The following is a 24,779-nucleotide window of genomic DNA, read 5'->3' on the forward strand; positions in this document are numbered from 1 at the left end:
CAAAAGGATTTTATGATCCAACATATCAAAGGCATCCCTAAAATCTACAATTTAATACAGATCCTATTATTCTACCTGACTGTAACTGTATATGGTGGAGAATTCCAATTATTGGTAGAAAAAAAATTGGTAACAGTCAGATGGATGGATGTCATAACTTAACACAATCTGACTTGTAACAGGTATGTAAAGGACAAACTACTTCAGGGCAGCAAAGAGAAGATTCTTCTTATTTCAATTTCAGGTAAGAATGAAAACTGAACATAAGCAAAAAGTAACATTTTCACATAATTACAACAAAATAGAATCCAGCAACATTAATTAATCCATCACACTAAAACACAAGAATTCTTTGATGGGACTGATGTTGCACACGTGAAAAAACTTTCCAGGAGTCCAAGATAAAATTGTTTCTGTGTTTTAACTGCAGGTAGTTGACACCATCTCCGATATTCTTTAGCTATAATAAGATTTTCAAGATGGCCACCATGGCAGCTATAATGAATGTAAAACAACCGCCATTTTTATTCAGGACCAAGCAGATATTGTAAGAAGTCTTTTTTTGTGAAATCCAAAGTCGATACGATCATCCTTTCAGAAGCAGTGAAAACATTTTCAAGATGTCAATTTTGGTACATCATAATGTCTATCAGATCAAAAACATATTAACTTAATACCAACTAAACTTCACATGAAGTCTTTCTGCAGAAACCAGTACTGATGTGCCAATGCATTCAGGTGTATCATTAATATTTTCAAGATGACCACCATGCTGTCCATAATGGATATGACAGTGACACAATTTTCTTTTACCTTGATAAATCGTTTTGGTGAAAATTCTATTTCAATATTACCATCTATTCAGACCTAACAAGACATTCAAGGTGTCTTCTGGTAAAAACCTCATTTCAGCATGACTTTGCATTAGGGATGGATAGCAATTACAAGATTTGAAGAGGACTGCCATGGTGGCCATACTTGCATATCAGGAGATTTCTGGTACTTTATTGTATCATTCTCAACTAGTGAGGTACAGAGATAATTCCAACACCCGTAATCTTTGTCATTCATTCAAGTCATGTAGCAATTACTTCAATTACAACCCACCACCTATCCCCACATGAAGTAAGTTAGCAACTGGAAGTCATTTGTAGATGGTATTTAGGTGAGATGATTATTTTGATTTCATCTGGAATTTCGTGATCCAGGTATATTACTCAGTTTTGTCAAATTAAACTGTGTATATTTTAACCACAGAACATGCCAATATCATCTGAAAGTTAAATTTTCAAATTCAATCAGAGAATACAGATATACACTGGACAATTTCTTTTATACAACTGATAACATTACAACTGGCATACATTTATTATGTATTTAATATATATTCATAGCCCTTATACATATAAGAGAAAATAACATTAGCTAAATTCGTAAGCAAACAAGAACAGCAATAAAAAATTTTACTAAAAAGACAATGTATTTGTAATGTAAGCAAAAATAAAACTTAAAAAAACCATTAAGACCACACATTACTGCAGAGTATATTAAAATAAACCTTTTGTACAAGTTGTGCACTAGTTTAAGACCATACAGTACTATACAGTATATTAAAATACACCACAAGTTAAGCATTAGTTAAGACCACAAATTATGCTATCATATATTAAAATACATCATTTTTTATGGTCAAGCATTAAAATAAAAACTGGTAAAAAGAACAATCATGGCAATAATACAACATCATCTGATCTCTATGCATTTTTTAGAAATCTCCAGAAGACAGAAAACAATAATTATCATGTTGAAAAAAATTTCAAACTTGTAAAGCAATTTTGACCTATGAAGTGTTAGTACATGTATTGACACAAAGACAAATCAAATTAAAACAACTATTATTTCCTATGATATCAAAGCAATGGTACTATGAGTTGATGGAAACCAGAAATTCCTGTTGCCATTATTCATAAATTCTTTTTCCAACTTTATTATCACATTCAACACTGCTGAATTCATTGTGACTACTATTCCAAAAACACAATTCATGTCTCAGTAATTACTTTGATTAGTCACTACAGCAAAGGCCTCAAGTCAAATGCATGCAGTAAACTTTTCTAACACCTACCCACTCACACGTGCATTACCCAATTACCCTTTTGAGAGTAACCTATCCAATATGCACATAATGCATAGTTATTATTATGATTTCGATGGAACAATGACTGAAAGGTTATTTTGTGTAAGCTAGTATGTATATAGTGTGCAAACAATTATGTGGTCATGAGCCCCCTTCCCCCTATACAACAGACAGATGTGAGTAAAGCATCAAAATGTTGGTCACAGTGACCTTGTATGGTTGTAATGGTATAGTACTAATGGAGATACAGTCAATGATTAAGTTTCTAGCAACAAATGGACAGCACCCAAAATTTTTTCTTTAAACCAATTATTTCTTCTCCTTTTTTATGCCATTTTTCAGCACATGATAGGTACATGGCAGCTAACATAACTGATGGAAGAAACCGGGAAAACCCTGGTAAGAACCACTTACCCAAGGGAGGCTACTGACGAGCTTTCTCATATATCCACATTGTCTGATCATGAGACATGAAACCATGTAGTCAGAGGTGAGATGGAAGTGATCATTAAACGCAAGAATTGTACACCAGAGCCCCTAAATATTTCAAGCATTATCATCAAAATTGCTCATTCTAAATAGAACAGTATGCTTAAAGCATGTGTTGTTGTTGTTGTGGGGTTTAATGCCATTTTTCAGCACACGATAGGCTATGCATGGCGGCCAGTATTAATGGTGGAGGAAGAACCCGGCAAAACCCCAGGAAGAACCACCGACCCACAAGAAGCTACTGGCATGCTTTCTCACATATCCACATTTGCCGAATCCTGGACTCGAACCCACGCAGACAGAGGTGAGATGGCAGTGATCCGTAACGGAGAGCGCTTTAGACCACTCGGCCACTCTGGGTCCCACTTAGAGCATGTGACAAAATGTGTTTATAAAACACACAAAAGATGGCTAAAGCCATCAAAAGGCACAATACTGTCACAGAGAACTTTTTTTGTTGTTGCAAGGGTGAGGTACTCATAGAAATGTTTATCATCCCAAGATTTAGACGATCCCCCCCCCATGAACTACAAACCAAAAACTTAACCAAAGTCAGTGAGCATAAAATGGACCATAATGATCTACTTTTTCATCAAAGTAAGTGCAAAAACTTAAGCCAGTAAACTAATATATTGGTCACTGTGACCTTCTTTTGGAAGAGTATGTTACTAACAGAGAGATCCATACAGTTATCTAGTCTGATGATTTGAACTAAACTCCAAGACTCTGAAGTTAGTAAAATGTGAACTGTAGGTCACAGTACCATTCTTTTGTGATAGGGTGTAGAATTAATAGAGATGCACAAAATCAAGTTTATTCATTCGAGTAAAACAGTGCATGAAAAATAAACTCAAAATACATAATTTAACCAAAGCCAGTGAGGCATGAAATATACATCACAGTGATCTACTTTTTAATAAGAGCATAGTTCTTATCAAAATGCACTCCTTTACCAACTTTTACGAATCTAGGTATAAAATGATATATTTACATGGTGTTAAAACCTATTTGGTTATGTGCTAAACACACAAACAATTTAACCTAGTCCTGTAAAATATAGAACACAAGTCAGTTACATTCTTTTGTGGTACGAGTGTGGTGAGGTGCATACTATTACATAAATTGACGATTCAGTCATGAAATGAAATTCAGATATATACAGAAAGAACAAACACAAATCAGTGAAGCATAGAATAAAGCACACAGTGATCTACTTTTGTGATCAGAGAGTAGTACTCCTCAAGATGCATTCCTTCTTCAACGTTCATGAATCTCAGTATAACAGTATACATACATGGTGCTGTGACCTAATAGTCTCAGCCACACTTTTGATATATCTGGCATAATGCCAAAGCTTAATCCATGCTGGTAAAATGTGAAATTAAGTCACAATGACAGCCTTTTGTGGTAAAATATACTGCAAACTGAGATTCATACGATCATCTGGTTTATTTGATTCTTTCATTAATAAAGCTTCAAAAATAAACTTAAAACACAAAATTTAAACAAAGTGAGTTAAGTATGAAATACAGTCACAGTGGCCTACTTTTGTTGTATATATGTATAAGTATATGTGTGTGTGAGTGATTTGGATTTTTAACATAGCTTTAACAATTCTTCAGCCATATTGCTACGATGTCTGCAATGTGACAGTTGATAGTGATGTCTAGCACTGGGGCATCATGCTGCAGACATGTAGAGTATGTCCCATCCAGTCACATTATCGTTACACCAGGCCAACCGGTCCAAACACTAACCTCTTAATGCTGAATGCCAAGAAAGGCAGCTGCTAGTACCATTTTTGTAAGTCTTTGGTATGACTCGGCCGGAGATCGAACCCATGACCTCCTGCATCCACTAGGCCACCGGAGCGGTATGTATGTATATGTGTGTGTGTGTGTGTGTGTATATATATATATATATATATATATATAATGCAAAAAGATAACCCAAACCAGTAACATGTGAACTGTACATCACAGTGACCTTCCTTTGTGGTACTGGTGTTAAACAAGAAACGAGACTAATCTTTTTCCTTTATTTGTTTGCGTGTCTCAGATTGAAATAACCCGCTCTCTGTCTGCAATCCCAATTTAGCAATGATGTTTACAAGGATATAGGAAATGTCACCTCATCACTGTATCATTCGGCATTGCCTTCTGCTATCTCTAAAATCCAGCCTTCCCAGAAACATAAAAACATCCTTAGGTCTATACCTAAGGGGGTGAATAATAGAGACTGTTGCTAAACTGAAAGGTTACATTTTCCAAACACAAGATTAGATGAAACTGAAGATTATATATTTACGTAAGTGTTTATGACCCCGCCCCCCCATTAATCCAGTGAAAGTTGAGGTTGTGATATCATGAGCTATCTTGGCAGCTACAGTGACCTGACAAGGTTCAAATCTCTTCCTTGCATGACCATGTCACTTAACTGGAAGCTGAGAAAAGAGAATGCTAGCCAACTGACACCATTACTATGTTCAGAGGTAAGGTTCATTCAAATCACTCATGTTTTGTGAACTAAAATCTTTATAAGTTGTACTTTATCATGTGAGATGTCAGAGTAGGCTGATCTAATGACCCCTTGTGGTCTTGTTTTCCAGTCATAATTGGTAGGACTTAGTCTCTAATGACCCCCTGTTGCTTTTTTTTCCAGTCATAACTGGTAAGACTTAGTCTCTAATGAACCCCTGTGGTCATTGTTTTCCAGTCATAACTGGTAGGACTTAGTCTCTAATGACCCCCTGTGGCCTTGTTTTCCAATCATATTTGGTAGGAGGTAGTCTCTAATGACCCCCTGTGGTCTTGTTTTCCAGTCATAATTGGTAGGAGGTAGTCTCTAATGACTTCTATAGAGGGACACTATACACCTCATACTGGGTCCTGAAGCTTCTAGTCTCTTAACAGATGGATCAAAGAGGGAAACATTTATTCAGTGGTTGCCAAGTGACAGTAACCTGTTTTAAGAAATGAAACCAGCTTGCACCATTAATATGAGTAAGTCATCAGTATGGAATTGAATGCAGTATAGATCCACCCAGACACTTCCTTAATGCTGAGAATAAATTTCACTATTACTTGCAATGAAATCAAGGCATCAAAATTTTACTAATAGAAAAACAAAAATAAATTGAGTTTTGATGTCAATGGTTTTTTAATACATAAAAATAATGCCAAGCTTTTTAAAATAAAGGCATCTTGTATTTTTGTGAACCAATAACAAGAAAAAGCAGTGACATATTCTACAAAGTTTTCAATTATACACATGATCATTATTGAAACCAGCTGGAGTAACATTTTTAACAATTTTTAGAGGTTGTGAATCTTTAAAAGAAATGAAATTGATGCAACAAAAAAAACTCACTGGAAAAAGCTCTTTAGTGACAATGATTCACAATGTAATTATATATAAAATATTAAGTCATTAAGCTGCACTGTTACTCCTCTCCAGCTGATGTCCAGCTGGGTTGGCATCCTATTCTTAACTTTATTTTGCTGTCCCTTGTAATTTGCACCCTTGTTTATAGTGCAGCATCTGTTTTTGAGGGTGAGGTGTAGTTTGGACGTGAAGTTTAACGTCTGTCTTACACTTCTTAGAAAAGCGTAACTAACATACTGACAGTTGTAACGCATATAACAAATGTATAACCAAACCACAATTGCTCGAATAGGCTTATTTGGAATATCAAGACAGACTGACAAAAACATAAGTACTGGAAATAACAGCACAATGCAAATAAAAAGGTAGAAAATGAGTGTCACCAACTGATATCACATGGATAATCATGACCAGAATAAAATTGCAAAAATACAAATAAACTCGTCATGAAACATTAAAATATTGATTTATACCAATTATCACATTATTTTTAACATTACCACTGAAAATAAATGGTGGATGGTAAAAAATGCTACATTAACTTGGATGAACTCTTCAGAGGAACTTTTCAGTTTCAAGTGAAATTTTCAACTGACAATCATCCGGTCTAATGGTGCCCACCAAGCGGGAATTAGGGGAGATAATTGATAAGAGTTACCTCTCTTGATCTATATGACGTAAAGACATAAAGACGTTTTTCTCTTTCTGGGAGGGAAGGTTTTAGAGGTAGCAGAAAGTTGTTCCTAATGCTAATGTGATCAGATAATGTAATTGATGATGAAAATAAAGTTCAGTACTCTTTCTCATTGTTTTTAAAATACAGTCATTTCCAGCAGAGTTGAAACATATTGCTAAAAAATCCATGTTCACTGTTCATGTGTAGCAGGCAGATGCTCATGATAGTGTACTTGTATACATGACACATTAATTCTGGTAGTAAATGGCAGGTGGTCATTTGCTCCAGAAGTTGCTCAAATCAGGTCTTGCAGTATCATGCAGATGAATTGATTCCAGTTGTCACGAATTAAAAAAACACAGGCTACTTTAAGATACTCATCTTGCACTGTTCCATGTCAGTTTATTGCACACACACACACACACATATATATATACACATACATACATATATACACGCGCAATGTGTGCAAAGACTGGAACAAACTGCAAACCTTAACTAAGGAAGTACACATAATGTACATACAAAAAGTTATCCCCAGACATAGAACAAACGCCTACTATTGGTTGCTGCTGAAACCAGGATTATTGTTTATTTATCAGTTATTAACCGTTATTCATACTTCATCCTTCGTCCCTTACTGAACAACCCTTTGCACATTGTGTGTAATTCCTAAAATAACGAAAGGATCTCACCTGGTTTATTACCTGACCATTTCACTAATCTACACAGTAAGAACATGGGACTAATCATTGAAGTCAATCCAAGATAGGTCCATATTCCAAGCTTGAGCAAAATCAAATCTGAAATAAGGTCTTCATAGTGGTAACAATCTAAACAAATCAGATACAAGATAACCTCTTTAACATGCATGGGTTATGGTCATTGTTGAAAGCAATTTTGATAATACCATATTCCAAGCTTGATCAAAATCTGATTAGAAATGTGGTCTTTACAAGGTAGCAAGCTCAACCAATCATGGCCAAGGTCACAATATTAATATACACTGATCTTATACATTATCAGTCCTCTGACATCTTGGTGAGCCCATACTCCAAAAGAAAAAAACAAAATCATGTGGTCAAGAATGTGGTAACATGCATTTCTTTGTGGTAAGGCAACGGATGGACAATGCAAGATGGATGCATGGCAATATAATCAGCTAACTAAGTCTAATGGTCAGGTGATCTCAAAATGGTCAGGTGATTTCAAAAGCTTACTGCTACATAATAGAACAGCAGCATAGGTCACACTTTCCCCAAACTCTGCCATCCTGTGATCTGGGACAAAAAGATGAGTCAGTGAAATAGGGAACTTGGGCTGTAAAAACAAAAAGAAAGAAAGGGTTTAGGTTCCCAATATTGCTATTTTATTTATACTCTTGAATGAAATAAAATTTTCAAACTCATAAAAATCAAATTCTGATGCATCATTAATCTACAATACTGGTGATCCTGTCTAAAGGATCCCAGGGCTAACTAATTATACAGTCAACTGAATTCCCTTTGTATATACCGTTTTATGGTAAATCAGACCATAATCAGCATCTTTTTGATGAAAATAAACCTTGAAAATACTTGAAGGATTAACACACAGCATAATATGAGTACCATAAGTGGCACATTATATGCAAACACTGTGTCTGATAGTCCAAATATATAGATATTTGAAATTTTGTGCAGAAACCATTTTATTCTTTCACTACAGTGACCCTCAACTTTGACCTTTTGGACCTCAATGCAAGTCTTTGACACAGATTGGTCCTGATCTATGATGTAGAACTAATATTATTGTTCAAAATCCATTTTTTCATGCTATCAAAGTGATTTGACTTCAATCTTCTGATCCAGGCATCAACATACTTCTTCCTTACCCTAATTGAAGCCATCCACAACGTGTGGTTGAAGAATGTCATCGGATATAAATGTGAAGTTCAGAAGGTTGTTGTTGTTGTGGGGTTTAACGCCATTTTTCAGCACGATAGGCTATACATGGCGGCCAGTATTAATGGTGGAGGAAGAACCCGGAAAACCCCGGAAAGAACCACCGACCCACGAGAAGCTACTGGCAAGCTTTCTCACATGCCCACATTGGCTGAATCTTAGACTCGAACCGCCGCAGACAGAGGTGAGATGGCAGTGATCCGTAACGAAGAGCGCTTTAGACCACTCGGCCACTCGGGGCCCCAAGTTCAGAAGGACCTTTGACTTTTGTCTTCAGTATCAGTAGGGTTCTTTCTTGCACCTTAGCCAAAGTGCAAGCCATCCACAAAGTTTGCTAATCAAATATGATGGAGAATCCATGCTGTTGTGTGGAGAGCTTTTTTTCCAGTCAGTAACTCTGACCTTTGATCTTTGGAACCTGAAATCAATAGGGGAACCCATCCACAAAGTCTGGTAACTGTAGATGGTGAAGAACTTAAATTGTTGTACAGAAACATTTTCTTCTTTCAGTCACAATGACAATGATCACTAAACTTGTATCGGCCCAAAATTAATAGAGTTCTTCCATTCCCAAAGTACAAGCCATCCACAAAATTTGGTCATTGTAGAGGGCTGACAAAATATAGTCATTGTGAGGAAACAAAATTGGTAATACGGATGGGCATATGAACAGTATAACATTCTACCTTTGTCTTTATGTTTGGCATATAAAAACTGGAAATTTGTTGAGAACTTGGTCAAATCCTGAAATTTGCAGAGCACAACAGAACTATACAAAAAACATCTTGGCAAAAGTATAGATTTACACAGGTGCAGTAGAAGAAAGCTGTCTAATATGATAAAAATTTTAAAAGTATCTGAATGTCTTTTCCAATGACCACAACTGGCTGCTGTAGATCCTAACAGCATAAATCAATACAGTCAGGATACAATTTAGTTTGTTACATTTTGAAGCATCAGCATTAACCTTAAGCTGTTTGGTTGGCATTTGACATTAGCATACAGAAGTTTATAACAGCAACGTGCCTGGACAAAGAACACTCCACCCTGGTCAACCTAGCCTCATTGGGGCAGGATTCAAACATGCACCCTTCCAGCTGCATGTGCATCACACTAAGCACTGTGCAAAAGGTCCTCCTGATTAAGAACGAGTATTCTTGATGACAAAAATAATGATGATTATGCACCTAAGGATGTCAAAAATGGATCAAATACTTGTCAGGTCTGCTTATATACTATATTTATGTTAACAAGAATCAATTGTCATATACCCTTTAAAACTTACAAATATTCAAGGTTATGAGCTTCTTATTTAAAATTATATTTACATTTAGACAAGTGAAAATTAAAGATTCATGTTTCTCAACTGTTTGATATGGGCCTTAACTCCTTTTCAGCAGAATACATCAACTACAAGCATGTAACTACATCTTGCTAATAAAACCCCACATAATGGCATTTATCACAAAGGCTCTTGTGCAATTTATACTATTGTTGCTAACTGTAGATCACTCATGCAGAAACTAAAATTGGTAATAGACTGATGTTAGACAATTGATGTTAAATTTGGACAACATCACAACATAATAATTTTGGGTGGACATATAAAATCCTATATTGTCTTAAATATTAATAGAAAGAAAGGCTGAGAAATTAAGTGAAACATGTTCAGTATTGAAAATGCCTTGGGGGGGGGGGGCTTCATATGTGTTTTTGATGAGACTATATCATTGCTTAATAAAAATATTTTTATTGTGTTTAATACCTTCCACTGCATGACTCCCTCTTCCCCTACTGACTGGGGTGGGAGTAATCCCTGTGAGCAGGGGAACAGATGGTCCATCATGCTGATCCACAGGCACCTCATCAATTAATCCAGGCTGTATGACTCTTAATTTTCTGTCCCTCTGCCCCTTGTTCGTCTTTACTTCATGGGGTGGTTCCTGATTGATAGATCCTGTAATAAACATTTAATACTCGTAAATCTGATAATTTTATGGAGTTAAATTTCTTTCTGATGTAAATTTGTAATATTTTTAGTGTGTGTATATGTGTGTGTGTGCGATTTGGATTTTTAACATAGCTTTAACAAAATTCCAGTCATATTGCTATGATGTCTGCAGTGAGGCAGTTTTATAGTGATGTCTAGCACTTGGTCATCATGTCGCAGACATGTAGCATCATGTGCCACCCAGTCACATTATCCTGACACCAGGTCAACCAGTCCTAACACTAACACTAACCTCTTAATACTGAGCGCCATTGGTGAGGCAGCTGCAAGTACCACTTTTATAAGTCTTTGGTATGACTTGGCCAGGGTTCGAACCTGTGACCTACCACATGAGGCAGATGCTCTAACTACTTAGGCCACTGAAGCAGTTGTTTTTAATGAGACAAAAAAGATGTTGTGAACTGATTCAGCATACTTTATATCTTGGAACAGATGTATTAAGCAAACATTTACATCAGGATGGTTACTTTGCTTTGATCAATGAAATCTCCTACTACTTCAACAGTCAGGAACCTCCATCAAACAGTTCCAAAATCTGCAAATCTAAAGTGACAACATGTCAGGATTGATGATAAACAATGCAAGCATAAGACACTAATCAATCTATTAAAAGAGCAACAAATAAATCCTACATTTCTTTTTGTTACTTAGCTCCGTTTCAGGCCAAAAACTCCTGACATATTGTCAATGGCCACTGGTCACAGGAAGACAATATCCTTGGTTCCCTCCATATAACAGTTTAGAATGAAAGATGTGTTCTTTGCCTACAAGGGTGCAAAGAACACATCAACAGGCATTGCATCATGATCTCAGATGACACATCAGTGGTTGCATACCTCAGATGACAAAGAGGTATTCATGCTCCTTTCTTCAAGGAAGTCTGGAACTTTCTTTATTGGGCAAAGTCAGAAGGTATTACATTCAGAGTTCATTACATTCACATTCCAGGGATGAAAAACATTCAGGCAGTCTCTACAGAACAAGCAAGGCAGTCTTAACAGAATCTTCACTTCATCAAAAAAAACCAGAAAAGAGACAGTTGCAGTCTCTATTCAGTCTGTGGGAGCTACAGTGTCTCTAGTGGACGTGTTTGAATCAAAACTCAACAACAAGCGTTCCCATCTGATGTCTAACAAGTCCAAGTTCATGCACTCTTGGCAGTGGACATCTTCAGTCTAAATTGGGATCTAATGTCTGCTTACGCATTCCCACCCTCCTGGTTGATTCCACAAGTATTGCACAAAATCAGGATGTCCACTACATAGATCAGAGTGCACCTCTATGGCTTCAAAGGTCATGGTTCATCAACATTTTTTGCTTGAATTAATGATCAACACACTAAGAGTATTATGCCCATGGGAAAGTCTTCTCTTACAACACAGATGTACTATACACCAATCCTCTACCCTTCTACTTTCATGCTTGGCTCATCTCAAACGAATGGTCTGCCACGCAAAGTTTTTAAGTTCCTAACTGCAATGTACAGGCCTGGTGATGTTCTACATCCAAGTCCTATGATGAAAAGTGGAAAATCATCTGTGATTGGTGTTTTAAGAAACTCGTTAATCCTGGCCGACCCTCTCTTGCTACAGTAGCAGATTATTTTTCTTCATTGCATCAGCTCAGAGAAGAATCAAACTACATGTGTAATCAATCAAGGAAGGATGTTTATGCTTCAGTGGGAATTATGACTCCATTTCCATGTTATGTCAGCCTGGTGTCCTTGATAAAAACCAGCTTCCATCAGTACTTCCATCCCCAACTTAAGTCCCCAGTGTGAGTCACATCCATGCTCAGGATGACTGTTATAAACTTTTGGCTTAGTTAGGGCACTAAGATTCTATTTAGCGTCTGCAAAGGACAAAAGAAGGGTTGGCAAAGGTTTTTCTCCCATCAATGGGTTCGGCTGATATTTCAGCATCCACTCTCTGTCGATGAATTTTGCTCACCATCAAGAAAACTAATATGCATCTCTCAGAAAGAGACTTATCCATCATGAAGATCAAAGCCCATCAAAGTCAGGTCATATTTCAACGATTCATCTTTATTCACTATTAAGAAGGCTGCATTTTGGTTCTCACACACAACCTTCTCTTCCTTTTACCTTTGGCCATTAGCAAACTAGAGTCAAGGTATTTTCTCTCTGGGTTCGACTGTCACTGCACAATGTTACCCAGACAACTGCTGCATATTACTGCATTTGACTGACTGGTGCAGAAGGTGAGAGATTTTTCTACATTTGACTGTTAATATCAAAGTCCATCAGCCACCTTCTTTACTGACAAATCCAGCTTAATAATAGTGGTGACAGGTAAGCTATTACTGACATTAAAATGTAGCTGTTTGTGGAAGCATAACTAATTTTAATTATGTAATACATATCTTTCTCTACTGGATACAGACCTCCTACCTCATGCTGATGTCCCATCATTAGCCACATGTACTGAAAAGAATTATCGTGTACAGTGCATGCCCTGCCATTTAACAGCAGCAAGGTGGACAGCCTGCAGTCCACCAGGGAACTTTACCAGTGGTTAGTTGTTCACAATGTGTGACATGGTCTGTAGAGCTCCATAGCTATAGGAAGAGTCAGTGGCCTGGCCTCATCATACACGGTTGACTGCACACTGCCACTGTCCTGTCCGGAAATGATTCGGTGCGTTCCACAGATATCATGGAAGGTTGAAGCCAGGATGGCAGACAGAAGGCTCAGCTACGAGGGAGTGGTTTGCAACATCTGTTGAAGACCACTCATCATTCCATGCCAAAATAGCTGTCATATCTTCCAACAATGGACCTAACCAGATTGGATATCTCGGAGCCAAGTGGACTGCTAGATTTGGATTTCTCACTGGCATAGACCTTAGCCAGCAATTTTGTTGTTGCTTCATGGCGATGGAGATGTGGAGAAGGAATGTTGCTGTTTACCGACAACCACGGTAAAGGAATAGGACATAGTGTTCCAGAGATTATGTGCATTGTTATGTTGAGCTGGACGTCGATTAATTTGGTATGGAACAATTGAGCTCAGAAAGGAGCACATTACTTGGCTGCCAAATAACAGAGGGTCAGTGCTGATGTCTTGAGTGTCTGAGTATTAGTGCCCCAGGCTGAGCCAGCCAGTTTGTGCAGTAGGTTGTTTCAAGTGCTTAGTTTTGCTGCCGTTTTTTTTAGGTGCTGGTAGAATGTCAGCAATCTGTCCAAAGTCACACCAAGGTATGTTGATGTTGGGTCATGTTTTATGTGCTGCTCCATGAGGAGGATGCAAAACTCACAGTTTGCAATTGCATTGTTAAAGTGGAAGACGCTGGAGATTGTCTTTGTTGTGCTCGGCTGTAGGCACCATTTCTTGATGAAGTCATCATTTCCTCCAAATCCTTCTTCAGTACCTCCTCTAGCTCAGTAAATAAGCAACTTTGGGTCACAAGAGCAATGTCATCTGCATACATAAACTTGTGTGACTATTTTAGGCAAGTCAATGATATAAACATTGACCTGACTTGGGAAAAGAACATACCCCTGTGGGAGTCCATTAGTCTGATGTATCCATGAGCTGCAGTTCTCTCGGATGTGCGCTCTGAAAGGCCTGTGTCATATGCCACTGTTAGATCAAGGAAAACAACTCCAGTTTTAAGGTTCCTCTGAAAACTGTTTTCAACAAATGTAGTCAGGGCAAGAACTTGATCGCAAGTGCCTGAAGCCTTCCTGCTCAACAGTTAGAAAACTGAAAAGAATGAGGACATTCTATAGAGCATGGACTCGTGACTTAGATCAGACAGGGTTGATGCACATGTTCTAAGAAATCTCTAGAAAATGGAGTTGGTGAATCTGGCATGGACAAGGTCTTTCCATGATGCAGAAAGGTGAAAGCTTAATAACAGCAATAGGTAACCTATTACTGACATCAATATATTTTTTGTTTTGATGGTACTTTTCCCATTCATGAACTATGTTCTTTGTTTATCTGTTTCATGGCAGTATTTATTACACAATAGTTTCATTTGTAGTTACTTGGATTTTAATAATTTGAAACTGGATATTACCCATTGCAAAACGAAGTGTCCATCAATGTTGTGTACCATGGGTGTTTACTAGTAAATATATTGCTTCCATTTATGTGCAAGTCCAATCAATCTGTATTATTATTGTATTATATTTTGCATTTTGCTATATAAATACTGCTTGTGTTTGATGCAATACAAGTTTTGATTTAATTTATATTATCTTTTTCCATCAGCTGTATCTAATTCACAAGTGATATTTCTTAATTTGCCAGTGCATGTGTGCCAACAAGCCCTTGGCTTGTAAAGACAGCAATATCCTTCTTTTTCAAGTTGCCAATCCCTTTGATTGTGCCATGAATTTGATACTTGTTCAGTGCCAGTTCTAGTCCTGTAACTGCCTGTGTATATTTGACCATAATCCTGCAACAACCTCTTTGTTTTAACATGTGACATAATATGATCATGCTGCAAATTTGATACCTGTTCAGAGCCAAGGTACTTGGCTACTTCTTGAATTCCTCTGATCTTGTGATACAACTAACACCTGTTCAGTTGCATCCTCTAATAGATTTCACACACTGTATGATCAAAGTTTACCTTAGGGGGTACTCAACAGATATTATGAACTTCTGAAAGAGTGGTGGGTGTAAAGTGAATCTGTTTACATTTGCAGCATGTAGAGTGAAAAGAATGTTAGTATATTTCTATGTTGCTTTCATGCACTGAAGCTGAAATTTCTTTGGATATTGTAGTTGTGGAAATTGTGCATGATCTAAGCATACTAAGCTAACTAAAATGACTGCTCCTTTGTGTTAACAAAAAAAGCCCGAATTAGTTTTAAGTATACTATCTTTAGCGGTTAATAAAATTGGGAAAGAAATTTTGTTAGACTAGACAATACCAGCTTCTGAAAGCGCATTCAGTGAATTACCAAATATACGAAATGTACAAACTTTTTTTATAATTTACTTCTGAAATCTAAGAAGTTAAAATAACCAAGCAGAGCTAGCAGTTTTTTGAGAGGTGCACATATGAAGTAAGGCCATGCTGTATACTCTATAACACATATTACACACAAAAAGTTCTGTGAACAGTACCTAAGACATGCAAGGTATTCCCTTGTTTTCCTCACTGGTTATACTGGCCATTTCAAAAAATGGCCAGTATAACCAGTAAGGAAAACAAGGGAAATTCTTTTTTATCCTTAAAAAGCTAACCCTATGCAAAATATGAAAACAAAGAGTGCCACCTTAAAACAAATATGAAAATTTTATCAAATATATTTCCCTATGCAAAATATGAAAACAAAGAGTGCAACCTTAAAACAAATATGAAAATTTGAGCAAATATCTTCCTTATTTTCATATCATCATGTATTATGTTCTGAACAAAATGGTACAATAATATTTATGTTATGCATGAAGAAAGCTAATTCTTCTTTCTTTGCTCATGCTTATACAATATGCCATTAGGCAGTATTTTATGTTTAATGATCTTTATTATAGGGAAATTAAAACTCGTATAACACTGGAGTGAAGTAAACTTAAATTTGAAAGAGTTACATTTAACTGAAAGAAATACTGAGTGAAAAAGCTTTTTTCATTCATTTGTAATGAAATTAAGAACAGATGATGACAAAGCAAAATCACTTTCTTCCAAATTTCAGTGTTAAAGAATATGCATTTTCTTTAATCTTTGACCACCATGAACCTGTTCTCTTCCAATCCTTTTGAAACTGTAAAAGTATTGGTCACATCTCAGGAACAATTGTAGCAAGTCTCATGTTCCTGTCTTTCATAAGAATGGTTGCTATGTTGACAAAATGTAATGAGCATTTTTAAAACAGCTCACTTTCCATCATGGGGGGGGGTATGGGCTTATGTGGGACTTTGACACCAATAAATACTATTCTGTTGGGGGAAATACAGAATTATTTAAAGGACTATTTTCATGCTTGTGACTTAGATGTTTTAGTCATAAAAAACAAAATGAAACCAAACCTTTTCCTGTTTTCATCTACAACGTTGGAAAATACAAAAGTCTTAAACTGGCTGATTGCTTTAAGTGAAATGAAATATGAACAGTTTATGCTAAAACCTCTTTCATCTGTACTTGTGTATTACTCTGTGACTGGCCATAAACTTTGAAGTCAATAAAATGGAGTAAATATTCTTCAATTGGAATGATCAATACAACATTTAAGTTTTTCTGTCTTGCTTGCTACTGATCAATGATATCAAATAAAAAAATATGTGTTATTTAGAATTTAAATCTTGACAGTTTGTGCATTAAAAAAGCAGGCAAACCCTGTTGTCTGATGCAAGTGGAAGTGGCAATGATGCTATAAATCACAAGTGGAAGTGCCACAGGTGCTATAAAGCTCCACAGGAGGGATTAATTTGGCACAAATGCTATATATCATGCCAAGAGGAAGTAGCACAGATGCTATAAAGCTCCACAGGAGGGATTAATTTGGCACAGACGCTATATATCATGCCAAGAGGAAGCAGCACAGATGCTATAAAGCTCCACAGGAGGGATTAATTTGGCACAAATGCTATATATCATGCCAAGAGGAAGTAGCACAGATGCTATAAACCTCCACAGGAGGGATTAATTTGGCACAAATGCTATATATCATGCCAAGAGGAAGTAGCGCAGATGCTATAAACCTCCACAGGAGGGATTGGCACAGATGCTATATATCATGTCACGAGGAAGTCTTACTGCTGCTGCTGCAACAGCAGACAATGACAAGAATTATGTATTTTATTCTCATGATGTGTTTTCTGATGACGATAAATGAAACTGACTTTATTAGGCTGCATAAGTTGAATGCATGTTTACTCTGTAGTTTTAAATTTAATCACTTTTATGATAGTGCCAACAGCTCCTGTCAAGGGCCAGCCATTTACATCTGATTATGGCCTTTCTGGCCTACTTCATTTTAGCTGCATTTTGTTCTATGTATGTATGTATTGATCGACATATCTATCTAAATACCTACATACATACATAATTCCAACGCAGGACACACAAAAAATTTGAAAAAAATAAGTACTCACTATTTGTTTGCCCCTGAGGATCTGGAATAGGTTTTGGTTTTGCCTGGGTGTTGCTCCTGGGGATAGATTCAGGAAAGGGCAAGCACATTTGATCTGGCAGTTGGCTTCTACATAGTGTTGTGTTTTGCCTGTAAATTGCATTAAGATGATGAAGCCTTCTGTTCATACAAAAATATCAGGAATAGAGTAATATGTGCAAATTTTTTAACTGAACTAGGGTATAACAAAAGAACTGATGCCTTACTTGCCAAAATGAATTTCCAGGTATCTATGATAAGATCATTTCTTCTTTTTTTACGTGAAATGAAGCCATCTGATATTCTTCAACAATAATATTTTTAAGACAGTCACCATTGCAGCCATAATTGACGAATGGCACCATTTTCATTTAATACCAACCAGACATCATAAATGTTTTCTGGCAAAAATCCTACATTATTATGACCATATATTGAGGCCATAAAATAACAAGATTTTCAATAAGGCCATCATTATTGCCTTATTTGATGTAATATCAATACCAAAGAAATGTTTTTTGAGATGGTCACCATGCTGGCCATAGTAGATGACAGCATAAGTTTCATTTAGGACTAACAACACAGCACAAGAAGTCTTCTGGTGAAAACCCCATGTCAACTGGGGTTCCTACACAGACCAGATTTTTTTCCATGGCATTTCCACGACACATTTATAATTTTTCTAGACTAAATTCTGTAATATTTATGATGAAATGGTAGAAAATTAAGATCTTTACAAAGAAAATATTAATATTATTGATATAGGAAAGATAATCACAAAGCCAGTTTTATCTAGTCAAGATGGCCTCTTCCCCCACCCCTACAGCCACATGATCCACACACTTGACAAAAATTTTGGTCATTTTCAATGACTCTATCTCCTGCAATTTTCTGAGAGTATTCCATTTCTATCCAATTTTCTGGGATGTGACAATTAGTTTGGCAACTAGGCAAATTTAGCAAGCACATCTTGCACAATGTTTTTCAAAAATATATTTTTCATTATGAAAAGTGATTCCACATTGCATGGTTCAAATCCTGTGTTGCAAAAGGAAAAAGCAACATAAAATTATAAATTATAATGATATGCAATAGATTAAACATAGTAATACCAGAATGCCCATGGAAAGAAATAAAAACCAATTACGATGCATCTCTTTCTCTCTCCATCCTATTTTTATGGAAAAATAATTAAAATTTGTCATGATTAGTTATCCCATATCCCAGTTATATTTTTAATTTACAAACTGTTTTTTTCTCTCCATGTTTATAATCAGAGTGCTATGTGCAGATATTTTAAGAGATCTGGCTTTCAGTTAAAAAGAAAAGTTTTAAGATAGTGAAATTTAGTTTGCATATTTTATTAATTATCTCACATGCAAAGAGTACTTCCATATTTTATTAATTATCACATATGCAAAGAGTCCTTCCATATTTTCAACATATACTATCCATCCATAGAAATTAGACAAGCTGAGAAGCAACTAACTCAACAAAAGTTTAAAAAAATCCCAACAAGAACTTTTCATTAAAATAGTCAGAAATTCTAGCATGGCTGCATCAACAATACCATTTTTACTTACAACAAGCATAATGTCTTAACAGCCAAAAATCCCATCTATTCAGAAGAGTAGCAGTAACAAAATTATCAAGATGGTTTCCATGCTGGCCACATTTGAAGTCTGATCTTGATCAATTTCATTCAGGATCAATTACCTGCATGTATCATCAGGAGTCATTTTGAGAATAGTAGCTGTTGCTGTTGTTGTTGGGTTTAATGCCATTTTTCAGCACACGATAGGCTATACATGTCAGCCAGTATTAATGGTGGAGGAAGAACCCGGAAAAACCCCAGAAAGAACCACCGACCCACGAGAAATTACCGGCAAGCTTTCTCACATATCCACATTGGCTGAATCTGATACTCAAACACATGCAGACAGAGGTGAGATGGCAGCAGTCCGTAACAGAGAGCGCTTTAGACCACTCAGCCACTTGGGGGCCCCCTCATGCTAATAGAACCATTCATTTGTAAGAAGCAGCTACAACAATATTGTCAAGACTGCCACATACTTTGGCCGTAATATATGACATATGATTGGCCACATTTTCTTTTATGACCATCTAGAAATTGTCAAAATTATTTGAGTGAAAACCCAAAGTTAATATGAAAATTAGTGATAGCAAGATTTACAAGATGGAAGTCAGATCAGCACCATTAAGGCAAAGACATTCATGACATTATAATCAAAGACTGAAGCATTATTTCCATACAGTAAAATGCCACTATAACAGGCTTTGTTATCAAACAAATTTTAGGTGTAACATAAGCATGGTACCTCTCCTGAAAATGAACAATAATTTCATCCTTTTAATAAGCAATTCAAACTTTTAGTGATATATATAAACAGGAATTTGATTTAATACTTTGGCAAGATATGCTGCATTCTTGTATTAGCTCAGCTTACTTTTTGGAAAGATGTCAGCTCTTTACAAAACTGATAATTGTTAATCTAATTATTACTGAACCATCAACAAAAATGTCAACGTTTTAATGCATATTTTGTATATGGTTGCTTAGTCTAACGTCAACATTAACCATTGCATGTTTGCTCAGATAACTGGCATACACAAAAAAAGGAAAATAATGCAGTGATAAAAAAAAGATTCCTCGCTCAAATGTGTAAATCAATTAATTTTTCTGCCTAATTAAAGAATCGCTATTCAGTATTAATCTTGCAGCTTAAGGTTATTAAAATAATTGGGCACTGCTGCATAAAAACATATAAAAAAAAATGAAGCTGCATTTATGCTCATGTGGGTTAGCCATGCAATGGTATTATATTTAAGATACCAAATATGAAATCACTGTACTGTCCTATTTAATGTACACTGATTTAAGATGCTAACTGTGCTATTGATACACAAAACTGGCACCTATGCCAATACCCACTGACCTTTGTAGAGCCCAGGGATATGCATGCATCATTTTCTTCACTGAACCAGATGTTACAAAGCATGTTGGCACTCTGTGGACATCAATTATCATGCTAAAGATGGGTTTCATTTGATTAGGTGCAGCAAAAGAGGGGCAGTGGGTGGGTGGATGGGTTTGTTGGTAATTTCTTAGTTTTGAAAGCTTTATATAATCTTTATGAAATCTTGAATATAAATGTTCTTTGGGAGATCATAATATCATAATATAGCAGTGTGCAGCTGGTCAGAAAAACTGACCAAGTGCTTTTGAGTTCTATGGACCCCTTTTAAGCTGGACAATACAAATAAAGAATGATTATAAAAATAATAATGCATGACATGTCATTTAAATGGTTTTCTACTCTTAGTAACACCTGTTATATCTGATGGTGGATGAGCATTTTTCATATAACTGTCAAATCATTTAAGCCAGGAGGCTAATTATGCTAAGCGTGATTGAAATTGGTCAGGCAGATTTTGATCGGAAAGCGAAAATAGCAATTGTTGACAGATGCTGGGCAGACAATGCATGCTGTATGAAAGATGAATGCACAAGGAAAGTAAGTAGTTGTCCTAATGTCATCATGGGTATAATGCTGTTCCATAAAAATATGAAGATACTTAATGAATTCTGCTGCAATCAAGATTTTCAAGATGGCTACTGTGGTAGCCATATTGGATGTCTCAGCAGCACATTATCATTTAGGACCAACTATACCTTGGGATAACTGTGTGATGTTGTCCCAAAGAGCAAATTTACCAGAAAACACTACGTAAAAGTTTTAATTACTGTAAGGAAAGAATTTAAAAAAATAGTATTGAGAAACAGTGAGACAAATTGACATCAACAAAGACAGTTTTGTCACTCCTCTGACTTTTTCAATAAAGAATTCATGTACATATATAATTTTTAACTCCTACACTCTTAAGAGATAGATTCTTTATAATGTGAGAAAAAGGTGTGCATAGATCTCATTTGCAAAGGTAATGAGTAACTAAGAGAAATGATAAGACATCATCCCATTGACAAAATTTCATGGTGGACATGCGTACATGTGATATGACATGGAAACAACCTGTACAGCTTTTCCATGAATGGTTCTGTCAGTTCTTTCTGTTCATGCATGACAAAGCTTGTCAATGCTCCACTTCCCACACCATATGGTTCATTTTAGTGAGCAAGGCTAAAAAATGAATGGTAGTCCTTCAGCCCATGGCTATTAAATTTCCTGTCTGCCTAGTAGTTTCAGTAATTTCAATAGTCTGATAAAATATTAACCACACTGCATCTGATATTGTTTTGTGGAAAAGATGGGTGAAAATTCAGCAGGACAAGCAGATTTCTCAATCTACTAATTCTTCTGGTTAAAGAGAAATTTATATTAAATTATAGATTCGTGAAACTCGTTAGGCTAGTATGTAGTTGGTGTGATGTGCAACAAGGCTGAACTTTTTCATCTTCAGCATTTGAGGACAAATTTCCTAAACAATCAGAAGGATATGTGTGTGAATTGAGAATTTTGCTCATCCCTGTTTCTCCCATCTATGCTATCCAAGGTTCTGATGTGTTAACCCAATTTACACCTTGTCAGATCAATCAGATAGTTCATTGCTTTAGCTCTGTGAATTTCAATAGATCTAGCAAAAAGCCACTGCATCCAATCAAAATTAAGTTGTTCAAATTGGAGCACTCTTCCTACATGACTGATACAAGTGTAGCACACAGATGGAATGGACTGATAAATAGCAATGTTACACTGCTGGTCTGTTTGTACAATTATATCCTTTCCTTTAAATACACCTGTAATGGCTTCTCTCTGGTATACACACTTTTTGATGTTAGACTTACAAAGCATCCTTTCCAAGTCAACTGCCTCCATCAGTTTTAGCTGATGTACAAAGTAACAATGCACTGCTCTTAAATGCTATTGGTTAGTTGGCATTAAATACTAAGGGAGACAACTCATGAAATCCAATAGATGTTGCTAGGGCAAGCACTCAAATATCTGATTGATCTGCCAAGGCATAGATAGGGTTAATATATCAGAACTATGGCTAGAGAAATGTGCTTCTCCTTCCATACTTCTTGAAGCATTTTACTGAAGCTAGATGTGTGGATGGTACAAATGTGTAATAAAGTTTTATTTTTTTCCTCTAGCCTACTTTTGAGACATTTCTGGAAAACTTGTTTGAAGAAAGGGCAATTTTGAGAATTCAGCTTCTTTCTTTAGTATTTATGCAACTTTATGCAATATTACTGCTGAACACTCACAGATGTATGGGAAAAATACAGAAGTTTCACTGATCCAATGGTCAAGAGTGAAGAAGAATGTATGCTGTTTGTGGGGATATGTTGTGAGTGACCGCATGTACATAAAATTGTTTTTGATACATAACTGTGCACAATGTCTGCTAACCTTTGTAACACACTTTCCAGCTCAATGCAACACTGCCTCAAATCTGCAAGTACTGATGCCAATGAAGGAAGTAAGATCTGGAATTAAAATTAAATGTCGCAAGATGAATGCTTATGATATAAAGACTTTTTAACATTTCCCATTTATAATTCCCAACAATTTAGGTTCTGGCATGGTTAAGGTACTTAGTCTTGTTCTACATAATGTGCAGAAACTACTGCTTTCTTATTAGTCTTATCAAGACCATTATCTCTAATCTATATATTTCTTATCCAAATTGCAATCCATTAATTTTACAAATTATGGTGAAGAAACTTACTCTAGAACAAACATTTGTTTGGCTAAACCCATTCTTCTTTGAGCCTCAGTTACCTCAATCTTTGAACTTGTGTCCCTAAAATCAAGAGACCACTTCCAAGTCTTAAGTGAAGTCCTCCACACCCCAAACTTTAGTCAAGGTACACGTTCTAGATATAAAATTATCATGAAAAAACAAAACGTGTCATTGCCATATGTTCTTGAGGTCATTCATGCAGTTTCCTCAGTATGTTATGTACAGATTGGACAGGGTGCCAACTGATAAAAAAAATGCAAAATTAACAGTCAGTTACAATATTTTGTTTTCTGCATATCTAAAGTCAGTTCTTACAATTTGTGACTTTGACCAGAGTTTGCAAATTATAGTGTCCCCCCCCCTCGTTCTTATTCCCAACTTTTTTCCCAATTTCCAAATGACTACACAGGAATGCTAATAACCGTACCGATTAAGAAGAATTTGCAATATAATTTTGCATTAATTCAAGATTAGAATGTTACAGTTGTTTTACGTGTGTTTCTGTGCATACTATGAGGCTTTTCTTTGTATTTTTCAGGCTGGATGTAGTTTTACATTGAGCATAAATGTTATGTCTGTTGTATGTATTGTCTTGCCTTTATATGTTTACAGGGGGTCCCAAGTGGCAGAGTGATCTAAAGTGCTCACCATTACCGATCACTGCCATCTCACCTCTGTCTGTATGGGTTCTATTCTCAGGCTCAGCCGATGTTGGTACATGAGAAAGCTTGCCAGTAGCTTCTTATGGGTTGGTGGTTCTTTCCGGGGTTCTCCCTGGTTCATCCTTCACCATTTATACTGGCCACCATGTATAGCCTACATTGTGCTGAAAAATGGCATTAAACCCTTTAACAACATATAGCCTGCTAGACTGTACATTACTATGTGTGGTACAATATGCTTGTGGAGATTGTCTCAAATTGCATGTGTATGTATATGTAAGCAGGTAGATCAGTGGAGTGAGTGAAGGAATAAAAGTGTTCACCATAACAACATGTGCACTACATCTTGGCAGGCATTACTAACCACACCCAATCCTCTTTTCTCTCATCACAGTCTCTGAGAAATCTTCAGAGAGAGCAGTTGTGAAACTCCCTTTAGAATGTAGCACTTCTTGTAGAATACACATCTATATCTACATATATTTCAAGAAATATAAGTTAGTTACAAAAAAGTCTTAGTTCTGTTAAGGATTGCAGATAATTTATAAGATATCTGCATCATATTTGTGTCACATATGTATTGTGTGCAGCTGTATTATCTCTCTTGTAATTCTTGCTTGTTGTACATGAATATTTGTTTAATATGTTGTAGGCTTAATTGCTA

At 36.2% G+C, this 24,779-nt stretch overlaps 1 protein-coding gene across 1 annotated transcript in view; it reads right to left on the reverse strand.

The window, feature by feature from the left end:
• Nucleotides 1-213: 213 nt before the first annotated feature.
• The window catches only part of LOC149790294 (uncharacterized), a 36,391-nt gene continuing 11,825 nt past the window's right edge, over nt 214-24,779 (reverse strand). The window contains exons 4-7 of the mRNA XM_089972338.1: nt 23,120-23,196; nt 17,710-17,837; nt 10,395-10,586; nt 214-8,006 (exon numbers count right to left, since the gene is read on the reverse strand). Coding sequence (XP_089828464.1) covers nt 7,909-8,006; nt 10,395-10,586; nt 17,710-17,797 — 378 coding nt within the window. The 5' untranslated portion in view covers nt 17,798-17,837; nt 23,120-23,196 and the 3' untranslated portion in view covers nt 214-7,908. The remainder of the gene's footprint in view (nt 8,007-10,394; nt 10,587-17,709; nt 17,838-23,119; nt 23,197-24,779) is intronic.

Source organism: Sinohyriopsis cumingii, chromosome 10 (genome assembly GCF_028554795.1).
Source record: "Sinohyriopsis cumingii isolate HCF-2022 chromosome 10, ASM2855479v2, whole genome shotgun sequence".
In the NCBI taxonomy this organism is placed as follows: domain Eukaryota; kingdom Metazoa; phylum Mollusca; class Bivalvia; order Unionida; family Unionidae; genus Sinohyriopsis; species Sinohyriopsis cumingii.